Here is a 16881-nt window from a genome sequence, read left to right on the forward strand (position 1 = left end):
GACGTGCATAAGTGTGCTCTTACATTCTCATCACACTGAGCCTGAAAGTACGCAGATGTGACCTAATGAGTGCACATAATGTTCCTGTGACAGTAACAAACCTCCACTCACGAGGGTGGGCTTAAAATGTCTCTGCCATTAAATCAGGGCTGTGTCCGAAATCACCCATATACCCTAAAAACAGCCATTTGTAGTGGTGTCCGAAACCATAGTGGACATTATCGACGAGTACACTCATTCAATCCGAATTCACTTACTCGTTTTCAGTCACTCCTTCAAGTGAACTATAGCCTTTTAGTGGACTAGTGTAGGGAAACATGGAAGGAGGGCGATTTCAGACACAGTGCAGGTGTGTTGTTAGGGTCACTTTAGGCATAAAACACAAGTTGCAACAGTTTTTTTCTTTACTGTGCCATATACATAGTGGATAGGGAACGATTCAGACAGAACTATCAGACAGTGTACTATATAGGGGATAGGGAACGATCAGACAGTGCACTATATAGGGGATAGGGAACGATCAGACAGTGCACTATATAGGGGATAGGGAATGATCAGACAGTGCACTATATAGGGGATAGGGAACGATCAGACAGTGCACTATATAGGGGATAGGGAATGATCAGACAGTGCACTATATAGGGGATAGGGAACGATCAGACAGTGCACTATAGGGGATAGGGAACCATCAGACAGTGCACTATAGGGGATAGGAAACGATCAGACAGTGCACTATATAGGGGATAGGGAATGATCAGACAGTGCACTATAGGGGATAGGGAACGATCAGACAGTGCACTATATAGGGGATAGGGAATGATCAGACACTGCAGTATATAGGGGATAGGGAACGATCAGACACTGCACTATATAGGGGATAGGAAATGATCAAACAGTGCACTATATAGGGGATATGGAATGATCAGACAGTGCACTATATAGGGGATAGGGAATGATCAGACAGTGCACTATATAGGGGATAGGGAATGATCAGACAGTGCACTATATAGGGGATAGGGAATGATCAAACACTGCAGTATATAGGGGATAGGGAACGATCAGACACTGCACTATATAGGGGATAGGAAATGATCAAACAGTGCACTATATAGGGGATATGGAATGATCAGACAGTGCACTGTATAGGGGATAGGGAATGATCAGACACTGCAGTATGTAGGGGATAGGGAACGATCAGACAGTGCAATATATAGGGGATAGGCATTGATCAGACAGTGCACTATATAGGGGATAGGGAATGATCAGACACTGCGCTATATAGGGGATAGGGAATGATCAGACACTGCAGTATATAGGGGATAGGGAATGATCAGACACTGCAGTATATAGGGGATAGGGAATGATCAGACAGTGCACTATATAGGGGATAGGGAATGATCAGACACTGCAGTATATAGGGGATAGGGAATGATCAGACAGTGCACTATTTAGGGAATAGGGAATGATCAGACACTGCACTATATAGGGGATAGGGAATGATCAGACACTGCAGTATGTAGGGGATAGGGAACGATCAGACAGTGCAATATATAGGGGATAGGCATTGATCAGACAGTGCACTATATAGGGATAGGGAATGATCAGACACTGCGCTATATAGGGGATAGGGAATGATCAGACACTGCAGTATATAGGGGATAGGGAATGATCAGACACTGCAGTATATAGGGGATAGGGAATGATCAGACACTGCACTATATAGGGGATAGGGAATGATCAGACACTGCAGTATATAGGGGATAGGGAACGATCAGACAGTGTACTATATAGGGGATAGGGAATGATCAGACACTGCAATATATAGGGGATAGGGAATGATCAGACACTGCACTATATAGGGGATAGGGAATGATCAGACACTGCACTATATAGGGGATAGGGAATGATCAGACACTGCAGTATATAGGGGATAGGGAATGATCAGACACTGCACTATATAGGGGATAGGGAATGATCAGACACTGCACTATATAGGGGATAGGGAATGATCAGACACTGCAGTATATAGGGGATAGGGAACGATCAGACAGTGTACTATATAGGGGATAGGGAATGATCAGACACTGCAATATATAGGGGATAGGGAATGATCAGACAGTGCACTTTATAGGGGATAGGGAATGATCAGACACTGCAGTATACAGGGGATAGGGAACGATCAGACAGTGCACTATATAGGGGATAGGGAAGGATCAGACACTGCACTATATAGGGGATAGGGAAGGATCAGACACTGCAGTATATAGGGGATAGGGAACGATCAGACACTGCACTATATAGGGGATAGGGAATGATCAGAAAGTGCACTATATAGGGGATAGGGAATGATCAGAAAGTGCACTATATAGGGGATAGGGAATGATCAGAAAGTGCACTATATAGGGGATAGAGAACGATCAGACAGTGCACTACATAGGGGATAGAGAACGATCAGACAGTGCACTATATAGGGGACAGGGAATGATCAGACAGTGCACTATATAGGGGATAGGGAATGATCAGACAGTGCACTATATAGGGGGTTTGGAATGATCAGGGATAGGAAATGATCAGACAGTGCACTATATAGGGGATAGGGAATGATCAGACAGTGCACTATATAGGGGATTTGGAATGATCAGGGATAGGAAATGATCAGACAGTGCACTATATAGGGGATAGGGAATGATCAGACAGTGCACTATATAGGGGATAGGGAATGATCAGACAGTGCACTATATAGGGGATAGGGAATGATCAGACAGAGCACTATATAGGGGATAGGGAATGATCAGACAGAGCACTATATAGGGGATAGGGAATGATCAGACAGTGTAAATATGTTTTCCATTTGGCCGAATGAGGTCTGGTTTCATAGTGTCTGTGAACTGCCTTAGCTCTGGTCCAGTAGATTAGGAGGAAACTGTGGCTTTATCGAGTGCAATGGCTCTGGCCGAACTGTGATATAAACTAAATGCTATTGGCTGTTTTGATATGCTCTGCCCTGTTTTCTTGTTCCAGTGGAAATTACATCAACACAGAAAAGCAAATATACACCGATCAGGCAACACCAGCATTAACTTCTGGAGCAGTTTGAGCTCCAGTAGCTCGTCTGTTTGATCGGACCACACGGGCCAGCCTTCGCTCCCCAAGTGCATCAATGAGCCTTGGCCGCCCATGACCCTGTGGCCGGTTCTCCACTGTTCCTTCCTTGGAGCACTTTTGATAGATACTGACCACTGCAGACCGGGAACAGCCCACAAGAGCTGCAGTTTTGGAGATGCTCTGACCCAGTCGTCCAGCCGTCACAATCTGGCCCTTGTCAATCTCGCTCAAATTCTTACGCTTGCCCATTTTGCTTCTAACACAAACTTTGAGGACAAAATGTTCACTTGCTGCCTAATATATCCCACCTACTAACAAGAGCCGTGATGAAGAGTTATTCACTTATAAATACGCAGTTCTGATTCTGAATAATTACTGTATGTTCTGCTGATGCACGCTATAGTGCCCCTTTTGTCAATGATGAGATTGCAACTTCTACTGACATATTTTGAAACTAAACAATAATATGCAAAATTGTGCTTGAACATTTGAATGTATTTGCATTGTATTGCAAGTTACTTTCAAATGTCTGTCATTTAAACATATGATTATCATTCGGTTATCTAGAATATATATAAAGATGTTTAATAAACTGGCCATAAATGAACAGTTTCCACTAATGGCCAAACAACAACAACAGATGCTTGCGTTGCATTATGAGTTGCTTTCTGACACATTTCCAAACGCAACGGAGTGTGAAATCATCTCATAGCATTAGCATTCACATACTTGCATAGATTATAGGCTACGTTCAGACGGTAACAAACATACTCTTTGTCGATGCTACTAACAATCTGAATGAATAACAAGGTCTCGTCCCCCAATGCAGTTTATGGTTTTATGGTTGTTTGTGCGATGCAGGGCACTAAAAGGCCAGTTTGACAGCAGGTCGTCGCACATTATTTGTGGGCGGAATGGCACAGCAAGACGATGATATGTTGCCGTGCCAAGATAAGTGCTGTTTACTGCAAGCTTCGTCACTTATGGTGTCTCCACCTTCTGTCTAAGTGTGAAGATCTAAAATTCAAAGCAGTGGCTCCTCCTGAGCGAATGAACTGATCCAGCGTCGATACTGATCTGAGAGTTTGTTTGTTCTGATCTGAGATCACGACAATCAGAGGCTGGATCCACATATACATAGATCCTCCGCTTTCTGATGCAGAAACACGGCCTGCCCTTCAGTCTGGCCTGCTTTTCAACATGCTCTCATTTTCTAGTCACCTAAAATAGGCCATCGGATCCTATTTTAGTCAAACCACAGTCTATCATGCTCGGAGGATTTCACTTGGCTAAATCACCAGTGATTGCCTGATTTTTCAGAGTGACACTGGTGGGTATTTATGGCCCGTTTTTCCATTAAACTGGCAGATTTGAATTTGTCAACACAAGACTTGAATTTTAAGGTTTAATGCGAGTGGTCAGTTTTATTTTTTGATTGTTTTTTTTCTGTTTTAAGTGGCACAAGTTAAATGTTACAAGTGTCCAGTGTTGTGGTAAAACAGGGCAACAATTAATCAGATTAAACACATTATAATTAATTATTAAAAATGACATATTCTGGTTGTAGTACTGTGAATTAATATGCTATAGGCTGTATTAGGATAACATGCCTGTTTGGGGTTTCAGTTTAAATTTAAATGGGAGTATTACTCCCTCTAGTGGTTAATTTGGAGCACTTTCCCTGAGAGAGAGTAGATGATAGATAGATAGATAGATAGATAGATAGATAGATAGATAGATAGATAGATAGATAGATAGATAGATAGATAGATAGATAGATAGATAGATAGATAGATAGATAGATAGATAGATAGATTTCATAAATGTCCTGCAATTCCATCATCAGCCACTAGAGGTTGGAAAACACTTGTGAACCTGAAGCACGAGTTCCTGGATCAACATCTTTGATTCATTTCAATCAAACAAACAGATTTAAGGGCAGAGGGCCAAGTTTACAGTTTATGTCAAATTTAGGTTTTCAACCAGGCTTAGGTTCTTCTACAGCAGTGTTATTCACATATAATTTCCCTCTGAATTTAGGGATATCTTAGTTATGGGTAGGGTTTAGGGGCAGAGACAACATTTTTTAGACAGCAATGTTGTAGGCTACCAGGATCTTGTTCCATCTTCACTTCTCCACTCGTCACCCTAAAAAACCCCAACATAACAGAAAGTCTTCTAAACTAGCATAACAAAACATTAAGCACTACTAATTCTCACAAATAACGTTAATCTTTTACAAACATGGAAAAGCATGCTGGGAAATAGATATCCCAGCCTGGTTTCGGTTAAATTTAAGTTAGTCTAAATTAAAAGAAACAAGTTCATAAAACTCAAACCAATAAGATTACTTAAAATGTGTCAGTTTTGAGAACGCAAAAGAAAAAGAAGGTTCTAACTCATTAAAGTTAATTTGATCATTTGTTTAATTTGAGTTGGCTCTACTGAAACCAATTATTTTGTGTTAGCATCTTAAAATGTTTCAACTTAAAATGTTAAGTTTAGTCAACTCAAATATCCACGTTGTCACTTTGTACAATTCACATTTTAAGTTGACTAAACTTAAAATTTGACCACAGTGCAAACACTTAATTATTTGTAAGTTGAACCTAAATGTTTTCAGTGTTTTCACCAAAGCTCGGTCTAGCAGTGTGGCAACAATCAGTGGCCTAAGTTTCCAGACGCAGTCATTTTGAGCCATTGATGAGCACTGACAGATAAGATGAGGAGTTTGATGATCAATTTTTATTATTACAATACACTGTAAAAATATTTACAAAACAAGTTACTTGGTTGCCTTAAAATATTGAGTTCATTGAAATTAAACATTTGTGTTAATACAATGAACATTTTTGAGAATCAAGAACTTTTATTCAAATATTATTAAATGATTTTAAGCATATTGGGTAATTGTGCGTTTTATTTTTGATGACGCAGTGAAACATGCCAGATGGTGCTTTTTTCATGATTTAGCAAATTTTTTATATGGTTCATATGCAATAATATTTTGAGTCTCTATGTATTAAACCAATTTCCTTCATAGTATCAACTCAAATTTTTAATTTTGATAAACTAACAATTTTAAGGCAACTGGGTTACTTTTAAGTTAAACCGACAATATTTTGTTTACATTATAGGAAAATTATGGATGAAAAAAAGGTGCAGAAACGATTTTTGCTCTGATTGCTATGGTAAATTAAAAAAAAAAAACATGTACACGTTGAATTAAACATGAAGCTTTGAAGTAAAGACTGAAATAGCATTTCCTTGCAAAACTCTATCCAGTTTATTAACACCCCTTTTTCAGAGAGTATTAAATGCCATTTCATAGCAGAAATACCATGTTAGTAAATATTATCTTAGGCTCCACTTTTGACTGTTCTTATTTCGGTTTTGTGCATATCATGAACACACAAATACAACACAAGAACTAGGCCTTGGACACACTTGCAAATACATTTTGTTAATATGCCATATGGGATTTATATAGTATATGATTGGATGGCCTGGACATGTGGATGGTTCTGTTTGATCTTATATCACCCTTCTTCCATAATAAACCTGAGAATGTTATTGATCACATTAGGCTTGTCAGTAGCACACTTTACCACAGCCAAATCATCAATCAATCAACTTTATTTATATCGTGCTTTTACAATCACGATTGTGTCAAAGCAGCTTCACAGTGTCAAACAGGACAATATTACAGCAAAATTAGATTTGGCTGTACAGTCGTTCTGGAGAAAACAGTGATGTTATCAGCTTATTTTAATGTGTCATATAGCGACAATGCTGGCAGATCAGCATTATAGTTTATACAATTAAATAAGACCTAATTAATTAATTTTATTTGTATATTTAGCTGAATAACTTAGATCACAATTTTAGTGTCCCCAACTGAGCAAGCCAAGCCAAAGGCGACAGTGGCAAGAAAACGAAACTCCATCAGGGCATGATGGAGAAAAATAAACCTTGGAGAAACCAGACTAAGTCGGGGTGCCAGTTCTCCTCTGGCCTATTAACACACCGTGTGTGATTATTATTCTGGCAACCTTACAGGTCAGAAATCATATTAGATCGGAATATTTGAAAGTTTGAGGTATCACGCAAGAGACGGGTTTATTTAGGATGACGTACCGGTGAGGCAAATTCAGAGGAGACACTAATGGACACGGTCTCAGCAGACACTCCAGGATGAGCTGGTCATGTCCACCATCCGATCCGGACACGGCCTGGATCCGGCCGACTGCAGTAAACCTCGGGATAAAAAGAGAGACTAACATTAGCATAGATGCCACTCTTTTTATGATGTAACGAGTACATCAGGTGTTATGGGAAGTGTTCCCGGTTCCAGCTGACCTAGTTAATGCAGCCTAACAATCAGTCAATTGATTTGAATAATGAAAGTTAAAAATGTTTGCTGCGAAGTAAACCAGCGAGAGACATGGGAGGAGCGAGCATCTCATGAGGGAGCTCGGAGGCATATAAGGACGAGCGACACCAGTGAAGGACGAGAGAGGACCAGGCCTGGACTTTACGTTGAGTTTTGTTAATGTTTGCAATGTGTGTGTGGGCAGTCGTCCGTAAGGGGCTGCCCAAGGTACTTTCATTTTGTTTATTATTTGATTAAAAGTTGTTGAACGTTCACCAGTTCCCGCCTCCTTCCTTCCTATGTGTATGCCATAGTAAAGAGATGAGTTTTTATTCTAGATTTAAACTGAGAGCGTGTCTGCTTCCCGAACAATGCTAGGAAGACTATTCCAGAGTTTAGGTGCTAAGTAGGAAAAGGATCGACCGCCTGTAGTTGATTTAGATATTCTAGGTATTATCAACTGGCCAGAGTTTTTAGACCGCAATAGACGTGATGGAGTATAATGTGAGTAAGATATCATATGAATGAGATCACTCCTGTGGCTCTAAATCCCACCCATACACTCATGTGTTGACAGATGAATGAATGCAAATGAATGCAAATGAATGTGATAGAGACTTCTTAGGAACTGTTCATCAGAAGAAGGAGGATCAGCTCAAGTGTTTAAACTCTTTCCATGATCACCACAGTCCGTTTCTCTGAGGAACCAGCGGTTGGATGAGTGGCATCAGCTTCAACTGTAAGTATTCACCTCTTCTAAAAACAGATTGTTATTACAGTAGCTCTTCTAGTATTATATCTTAGTACTTTGTCACTGTCCAGTAAATACATTTACTTAGAAGCAAAATTTCATAAGATATTAAGAAGGGTAACAAAACTTCACAAAACCCTCCAAAGCTTTCAATGACTTTTGGATTTGATAATACTTGAGTCATTGCCATGATCTTCACTTTAGAATTATTTACTTTAATTATAAACCTGTATATAGTCGTATTTAATAGTCCTCTGGGATGTATGAAGAACTAATTTGATCATAAACACATTCAGCAATGCACCATTACTTACATATTAGTTAATTTGAGTTTTTTGTTAGTTGTTACTAGAATGTTTATACTCAATGGTTCCAGTGTAGTTATTCATTAATAACGTATTCTAAAGTGTTAACTTAAAAATAAATTTTCAGAGAACATATTCAAATCATCACTGTAAAAACAGATTGTCACAATTAGCTAACAATTTAAATGTACTGGATTAAACATGAAATATTAACTCAAACTCCGCTTTGGCTAGTTCTTTGCCTCCACAGTAAAATTGTTTAATGCACAGCTGGCCGTGGATTATCCTGTTTATATCATGGCCATATGCCAGTGAATACAGAACTATAAATATTTAAATAAATAGTTCTCAAAATGTGTATAAGTGTGTAAAAATTCTTATGATGATACAAAACAAGGTAAAACAGTAATATTGTGAATTATTATTACAAATGATAAATTAAAATAATATATTAATTAAGCAGCAAATCAGCATATTCAAATATTTTCTGAATGATCATATGACATTGAAGACTGAAGTAATGATGAAGAAAAATCAGCTTTGATTACAGAAGTAAATTATGAACATAGTGAACTAACTGAAGAATGTTTTGAAACAATACACAGACATTCACTCTTATGTCGTATATTGTTGAAAACTGCATTGCATTGTTGGATGAAAAATGTATGGGATAAATGGCATTAAATCGCAAATTTGAAAAGAACAGTAGTTGTATCTCTTAAAATTAATTTAGGTCGTTTAACAGATTTTATACAGTCGGCAAATACTGTTGAATTGTTTGTCATGGTCAGCTGCTTATATCTTACCACAGCTCACATTCACAAAAGAAGCACTGCTTCTGTGAACTTCTGCTTCCGACGTGCATTTTTTTTGCCACTCTGATCATGCTAAATTGATTAGAATTTTGACTCAAGTGGGTCGCATGGGCCATTTGTCTTGGCTGACGGAAAGATAGTAAGATTTGTAAATGGGTAAAAGCAATGGACCCAGTGCTCCAAATGGCCAGTCCGCCACTGGCCACACGTTATTGATGTTTGCAGGTTAAAATGGCAGTCTTACAACTCATTAATTCTGTCAGGACAATTTGCATTCAGTTTGGATTGGTGGTATGGTTCCATTCCAAGCGAGAACTCCCATGGCCATCCATCCAGCCTATACATCTTCTGCCATCGTGGCCGAGCCTAATGTCAAGGCCACAAAGCTACTTGCGCCACCATGGTCCCCTAAGCATATCTGTGCCGCCATGGTCCCCTAAGCATATCTGTGCCCCCATGGTCCCCTTAGCATATCTGGGCCACCATGGTCCCCTGAGCTACCTGTGCCACCATGGTCCCCTGAGCTACCTGTGCCACCATGGTCCCCTGAGCTACCTTCGCCACCATGGTCCCCTTAGCTACCTGTGCCACCATGGTCCCCTGAGCTACCTGTGCCACCATGGTCCCCTGAGCATATCTGTGCCACCATGGTCCCCTGAGCATATCTGTGCCACCTTGGTCCCCTGAGCATATCTGTGCCAGCATGGTCCCCTGAGCTACCATTGCCGCCATGGTCATCTAAGCATATCTGTGCCACCATGGTCCCCTGAGCTACCTGCGCCACCATGGTCCCCTGAGCTACCTGCGCCACCATGGTCCCCCGAGCTACCTGTGCCACCATGGTCCCTAAGCTTAATTGCCCTGGGGGCCTCCTGTTCTAGGCCATGCCCTTGTTAGCCTCCAGGGCACTCAACATGTCCTGGTGCTCTCAAATTCCCAGGCTTCTACACAATCAAGGCTGCTGCCTGCAGTGCCGCCTGACTTGGAGGTAAACCTTTTGTTTTTGGTTCTCCCTGTGATGGCTACCACCATGTTGTGTGCTGCACACCCTGTGTCTATTTATTTTAAGGTGCTGGTGGCTTGTATTTCTGAATTTTCTGTTTGCATTATTACAGTCACGAATGCTGTTACTGAACTCTCTGGGTTATGGCCGTGAGGAGCGCTATTTTTGAATACCCTGTGTTCTCTAATGCCTCTGTTACAGCTGCAGATGCTGTTACTAAACTTTCTGGATCTACTGATGCCTCTATTTTGACCATTGGCACTGTTTTTGAAACCTCTGTGTCCCTAGTAACCCCAGTTTTGGCCGTAGGCACCGTTTCAGAACTTTCTACATTCCCTGACGCCCCGCAAGAGTCTCCAGCCATCATGGAAAATGCGTGCTGGGTTAATCGCACTTTAATAAATTTTGTGCCGTTGAAATGAATTTGCATTATTAACGCATTAACTTTGACATCCCATATATATATATATATATATATATATATATATATATATATATATATATATATATATATATATATATATATATATATATATATATATATATATATATAAAGTGAATATTATATACATTCATTACACACAGATTGATATAATAATTTTGATGATTATAACTCAAAAGTTATTTTGGTATCTCAGAAAATTTTAATATTACTTAAGACCAATACAAAGAAAGGATGTTTAGAAATCGTGGCCAACTGAAAAGTATGAGCATGTACAGCACTCACTACTTAGTTGGGGCTCCTTTTGCCTGAATTACTGCAGCAATGTGGCGTGGCATGGAGACATTCAACTCCTCTGCATTGTTGGGTCTGGCATATCACATCTTCCTCTTTACAATACTCCATAGATTTTCTATGGGGTTAAGGTCAGGCAACTTTGCTGGCCAATTAAGAACAGGGATACCATGGTCCTTAAACCAGGTAGACATTGGCCCTCAGAAAACAGTGGACCAACACCAGCAGATGACATGGCACCCCAAACCATCACTGACTGTGGAAACTTTACACTGGACCTAGAGCAACATGGATTGTGTGTCTCTCCTCTCTTCCTCCAGACTATGGGATCCTGATTTCCAAAGGAAATGCAAAATTTACTTTCATCAGAGAACATAACTTACACTCAGCAGTCCTTTTTGTCTTTAGTACACGACACGTTACTGACGCTGTGTGTTGTTCAAGAGTGCCTTGACACAAGGAATGCAACAGCTGAAACCCGTCTTGCATACATCTGTGCTAATTGGTTCTCTCTGTTTTTGAATGGGTTTTGTTTTTACAATCCTCTCCAGGGTGCGGTTATCTCTTTTGCTTGTACACATTTTTCTACCACATCTTTTCCTTCCCTTCGGCTCTCTGTTAATGTGCTTGGATAAGATCTCTGTGAACAGCCAGCCTCTTTGGCAATGACCTTTTGTGTCTTGCCCTCCTTGTTCAAGGTGTCAATGGTTGTGTTTTGGACAACTGTCAAGTCAGCAGTCTTCCCCATGATTGTGTAGCCTACAGAACTAGACTGAGAGACCATTTAAAGGACTTTGCAGGTGTTTTGAGTTAATTAGCTGATTAGAGTGTGGCACCAGGTAATATTCATATTTTCTGAGATACTGAATTTGGTATTTTCTTTAGTTGTGAGTTATAATCATCAAAATTAAAAAAAATAAACATTTGAAATATATCCATCTGTGTGTAATGAACGAATGTAATATACAAGTCTCACTTTTTGAATGGAATTAGTGAAATTAACTTTTTGATGATATTCTAATTATATGACCAGCACCTACCTACCTACCTACCTACCTACCTACCTACCTGTCTGTCTGTCTGTCTGTCTGTCTAGTCATCAATATAGTTCTATATCAGAGTTGTTTGTTACTAGTTTTAGCACATCTACTTTGCATGATTTGTCTCTTTAACAATGTTTTATATTTTCCTTCTGCAAGACCAACCAACCAACCATGGCGAGCAACCTTTACTACAGCACAAGTAACAACTCGAGTGACAACTGCACCGACGTGGACGATCTCTTCAAGAGGTACTACCTGCCTGCCATGTACGGTGCAATCTTCATCGTGGGCATTGCAGGTAACTTCACCGCTCTGCTGGTCTACGTGCTCAAAGTTCGTCCCTGGAAGAGCAGCACCATCATCATGGTGAACCTCGTCATCACTGACCTTCTCTTCATGATCAGCTTGCCCTTCTTCACCTACTACTACGTCCAAGACTTGTGGACGCTGGGAATCGTCATGTGCCGCTTTGCACGCTTCATCTTCCACTTCAACCTGTACGGGAGCATCCTCTTCCTCACCTGTCTGGCCATCTTCCGGTACGTGGCGATCGTGTATCCGTTGCACATGAACAACATCAAGCAGAAGCGATGGGGTGTGTTGGCTTGCATCTTGGTTTGGGCCGTGACGGTGGCCGAGTTAAGTCCAATTTTTAACCTGTTTGACCTGGTTGAAATGAACAACAAGACATACTGCTTGGACTTTGCGAGCAACAACCCCCAAAAATTCTGGCCGTATAGTTGGGCATTGACCGTACTGGGATATTTGCTTCCTCTGGTCGTGGTCTGTCTTTGCTATTGGCGCATCATTAAAACACTAAAGAAGGGTCCTCATATGGGGTGCAAGAGACGGGTTAAAGCGAGGCGTCTCATCGTGTTGATATTGACGTGCTTCGTGGTTTGTTTTTTTCCCTATCACGTGCTACGAGCTCTGAGAATCTACATGAGACTCACTCCAGAAACCAACTGCATGCTGGACCGCTGCGCTCACGCCGCCTACATTATCTCGAGGCCGATCGCTGTACTCAACATCATTTTCAACTTGCCGCTCTACACGTTGTCTGGGGACTTTAAGAAGGCCTTCATGGATCTGTTCAAATGTGGTCAGCTCATGTCGAAGAATAAGGGAATCATTAAAGTGGCTGTGATCAACGAACCCACGAGCAACATCAAGAGCAAAACAGCTGAGATTCAAGCCACGTTTTCAGGCTTACAAGCTAAAGTCAATGCCACTGTGAATTAGACAATATATGAAGGGAAACACTGTCATCATTTATTCACACTCTTGCCATTCCAAACCTCTATGCTTTTCTTACTTGTGTGGAATATAAAAGTTTATATTTTATAAATGTAAAATTATAAAATATAGTATAATATATAACATCTTATAATATTATATTTGTTCTTATAATACCTCACACCCAAAGTGTGCGGATATTAAGCCGCCTCTCAGTACTAGTTTAAGTTCTTTTAAGTAGTCAATTACACACAAAATAATGTCAAAATGCCTAAATGCCCAAAATGCCAAAAAACTTGTCAAGCATTAATGTTAACAGAGTCAGTTATGTTTTACGTGAACATAAACAGTTGGGAAATAAAACATATGTGTAACGGTATAATGGATCCATGCATCCAAACTTAAAATGACAGTAGCCTAATGTACCTGCTGCCAAATTAGAAAATCTCAAAATTGTGGCCAGTGAAAATGCTGAGTGGCTATGCAGTAACTTTGGCTAGTGAGGAAAAAGTTAATCTCAAACCATGATTGTATAATACTGAAAATGTAGCTCAACCACTACAGCCTGGGGCTAACAATGCCAAGGTCATGGGTTTGAGTCCCAGCGAATGCTTGAAATGACTAAATGCTATGCTAGTAACTTTGACTAAAACTGTCTGAAAAAAGCATGAACATAAATGTGCATGTAACCCAACGCAAGTGTATTTCATGACAAACATTACCAGGGCTTGACATTAACGGCAGCGGGTAAGGCAGCCACTCTAGCCACTTTGGTGGATTGAATATAATTTCAGCCTACAGCCAAATTAAATGCCAAGACTATCTCTCTCTGTCCGTCGCATGTGCCCTCAGCATGTCAATAGTCTATGGCGCCACAATGTCAAAAATAGCAGATGTAAACAAACAATGATGCAAATCTGTTCTCTGTAAAGATGATATTGCATTGTTCCTGTACATTGGTGTATCTATGTTTTGTGGCAGTTACTCATTACATGCTTGCTTTCCTTCATAAACCTTGATTTTATGATGATGGTGTAAATATAATTTGTTTGTAATGGAAGATAAACAATAGTAGAAGTGCTTTGAATGATATTTGCATTGTGTACTTTTTTGGTATGTGCTGTAATACTACTTTCAAAACAGAGATAACTTTGTTTGAATAATATCTTGGCACAATTGACTCTGCAGAGCGAAACTCTGAAACGATCGAATATCAATCATTCGAATACACTCCAGGGTTTCTACTGATACAAAGCCATGTGCTAATCGGTGAAGAAACCCTTTAAAGTTTCTGCCGATTGCCTTTGTTGGTTAACACCTTCCATATTTAATTTATGGGAAAAGTGTTGAAAGTGCCTCTGCAGTTCAAAAGGCTTACTCTTAAGTAACGGTCGTCAGTTGTAGTGTAAGCATCTTGAACTGTGAGAAGGCACGCCTACAAGGTCTTGGAGTAGTTACTAATGTGCTGATGACCTGAAGCAGGTGTGTTTGTTTGTCGAAACATGCAAAATGTGACCGTTTGGGGGTACTCCAGGAACGTGGTTGGGGACCACTGCCTTAAACAGAAGGTTTCTAAATTTAATAGTAAGCACACATTATTGTATTTTTTAACTTCAGTCAGGGATTAACTATGTAATGAAATCAAATGAGATGAAGTTCCTTTACCGACTTTTCCATGTCTATTACGAATCAGCTCAGATTTAATCTGCTTTTCACATAAGGAAATGCCTCTCATTGACTGGATGAAAAGGAAGAAGCAGCTTCTGCATATTTATTGTAAATAAACAACTGTTTAGTCTCCAAGGTGATACAATCTAAGAAAAAAATAAAACAGGTTTTCCCAAGCTTCCCGGTTAACTGTATGAGCAGTCCACATCCGTGAAATGAAATCACGTGGTGTTTCTCTAGATCTGCTGTGCAGATTGCAGTTCAGAGTTTGATGGTTTGGGTCGACTAGATCGTGTCTTTAGTTTATAGGGAGGCAACTGCCAGAGATAACTAAAATTAATATTAAAGGTGTGAGTGAACTCGCAAGTGCGATGTCAGACACTATAATTTGCTCTGGCCCCCTTCCTGTTTGCTGGAATGATGAGATACAGCAGACTGTCCTCACTCAATGGCTGGCTGTCTAAGTAGTGTCAGCAGAATAAAATAAGGTTCATAGACAATTGGAAAAGTTTTTGGGGCAGACCTGAACTGTTCATGGCACATATTCTTAGAGTTGAACCTTGACAACTGGGGCCCAGGTCAGGAAGCAGATGGACAGGCTAAGCCAACTGTCCTCTAGCTCTCTCATGTCACAGAAGTCAGATAAATCACAACACATATAGACTTTTTCACCTAGATAACCTCATATAGGGACTGTGTCTGTTCCCTGAAATATACAAAAACTCCCAAACCCATTTAAGGGTAAAAATGTAATTGATGTTCAAAAATAATCAACAGATATAATACAGATGAACAAATGATAAAGCTTTGTTTGCTGAAGATTCAATCCCTTTCTTTAAAAGCACTAAGTAAATTGTATGATTAAAGATCATAATCTAGATGTGCTGAATGAATGAATGAGGCCATTATATAGCGCTTTCATATGCACTACTGCACACCCAAAGCATTTTACACTCATGTCAGGGGTCTCTCCTCAACCAGCACCAGTGTGCAGCTCCACTTGGATGATGTGACGGCAGCCACAGTACAACGGCGCCAGTGCCTTCACCACACACCAGCGATAGATGGAGAGGAGAGAGGGTGATAGAGCCAATTCAGTGGATGAGGATTATTAGGAGGCCATGATTGGTAAGGGCCAATGGAGAGAATTTGGCCAGAACACTGGGGTAACACCCCTACTATTTACGTGAAAAGCCATGGGATTTTTAATGACCACAGAGAGTCAGGAACTTAACAGGCTTAACGTCTCTTCTGAAGGACGCATGCTGTGTTTGACAGAAACCTGGCTAAAACCACACGATTACATTACTTTAAATGATTCAACCCCTAATATTACCATTATAAACCTGAGCCTCATCTGACAGGAAAATGGGGAGGTGTTACTATAATTTATAGTAATATGTTCAGTATTACTCAGATGTCTAAAAATAAATCCTGTTTGACATTTGTGCTGGCTACTGTAGGGCACCATATCGACTTAATCAAAGAATTTGCTGATTTTCTATCAGAGTTAGTACTAGCTGCAGATAAAGTCCTAATTGTTGGCGATTTTAATATCCATGTAGATAATGAAAAAGATGCATTGGGATTGGCATTTAGAGACATTCTGAACCCTACTGGAGTTAGACTACACGTGTCAGGATCCACTCATTGTCGTAATCATACTTTAGAGCTAATATTGTCACATGGAATCATTGTTGATGCCGTTGAAATTTGGCAGCAGAGCGATAATATTTTTAATTAAATAATAGTATATTTTTAATTTTGCCAAGGCAACTTCATGTTACAAATATGGTAGGACTACTGCATCTTAGCACTTCATATGATACAATCGACCACAACATTCT

At 40.0% G+C, this 16881-nt stretch overlaps 1 protein-coding gene across 1 annotated transcript; it reads left to right on the top strand.

Moving 5' to 3' along the window:
• The first annotated feature begins 12292 nt into the window (after positions 1-12292).
• Positions 12293-13372, top strand: LOC137073814 (2-oxoglutarate receptor 1-like). The gene has a single exon (XM_067442517.1). The coding sequence runs from the start codon at positions 12302-12304 to the stop codon at positions 13370-13372; it is 1071 nt and encodes a 356-aa protein (XP_067298618.1). The 5' UTR covers positions 12293-12301.
• Positions 13373-16881: the final 3509 nt, after the last annotated feature.

The sequence above is a fragment of the Pseudorasbora parva genome, chromosome 4 (genome assembly GCF_024679245.1).
Source record: "Pseudorasbora parva isolate DD20220531a chromosome 4, ASM2467924v1, whole genome shotgun sequence".
Classification (NCBI taxonomy): domain Eukaryota; kingdom Metazoa; phylum Chordata; class Actinopteri; order Cypriniformes; family Gobionidae; genus Pseudorasbora; species Pseudorasbora parva.

Excerpts from the sequence above, each read along its gene's own strand:
- LOC137073814 (XM_067442517.1), top strand. The coding sequence starts at position 12,302 with ATGGCGAGCAACCTTTACTACAGCACAAGTAACAACTCGAGTGACAAC.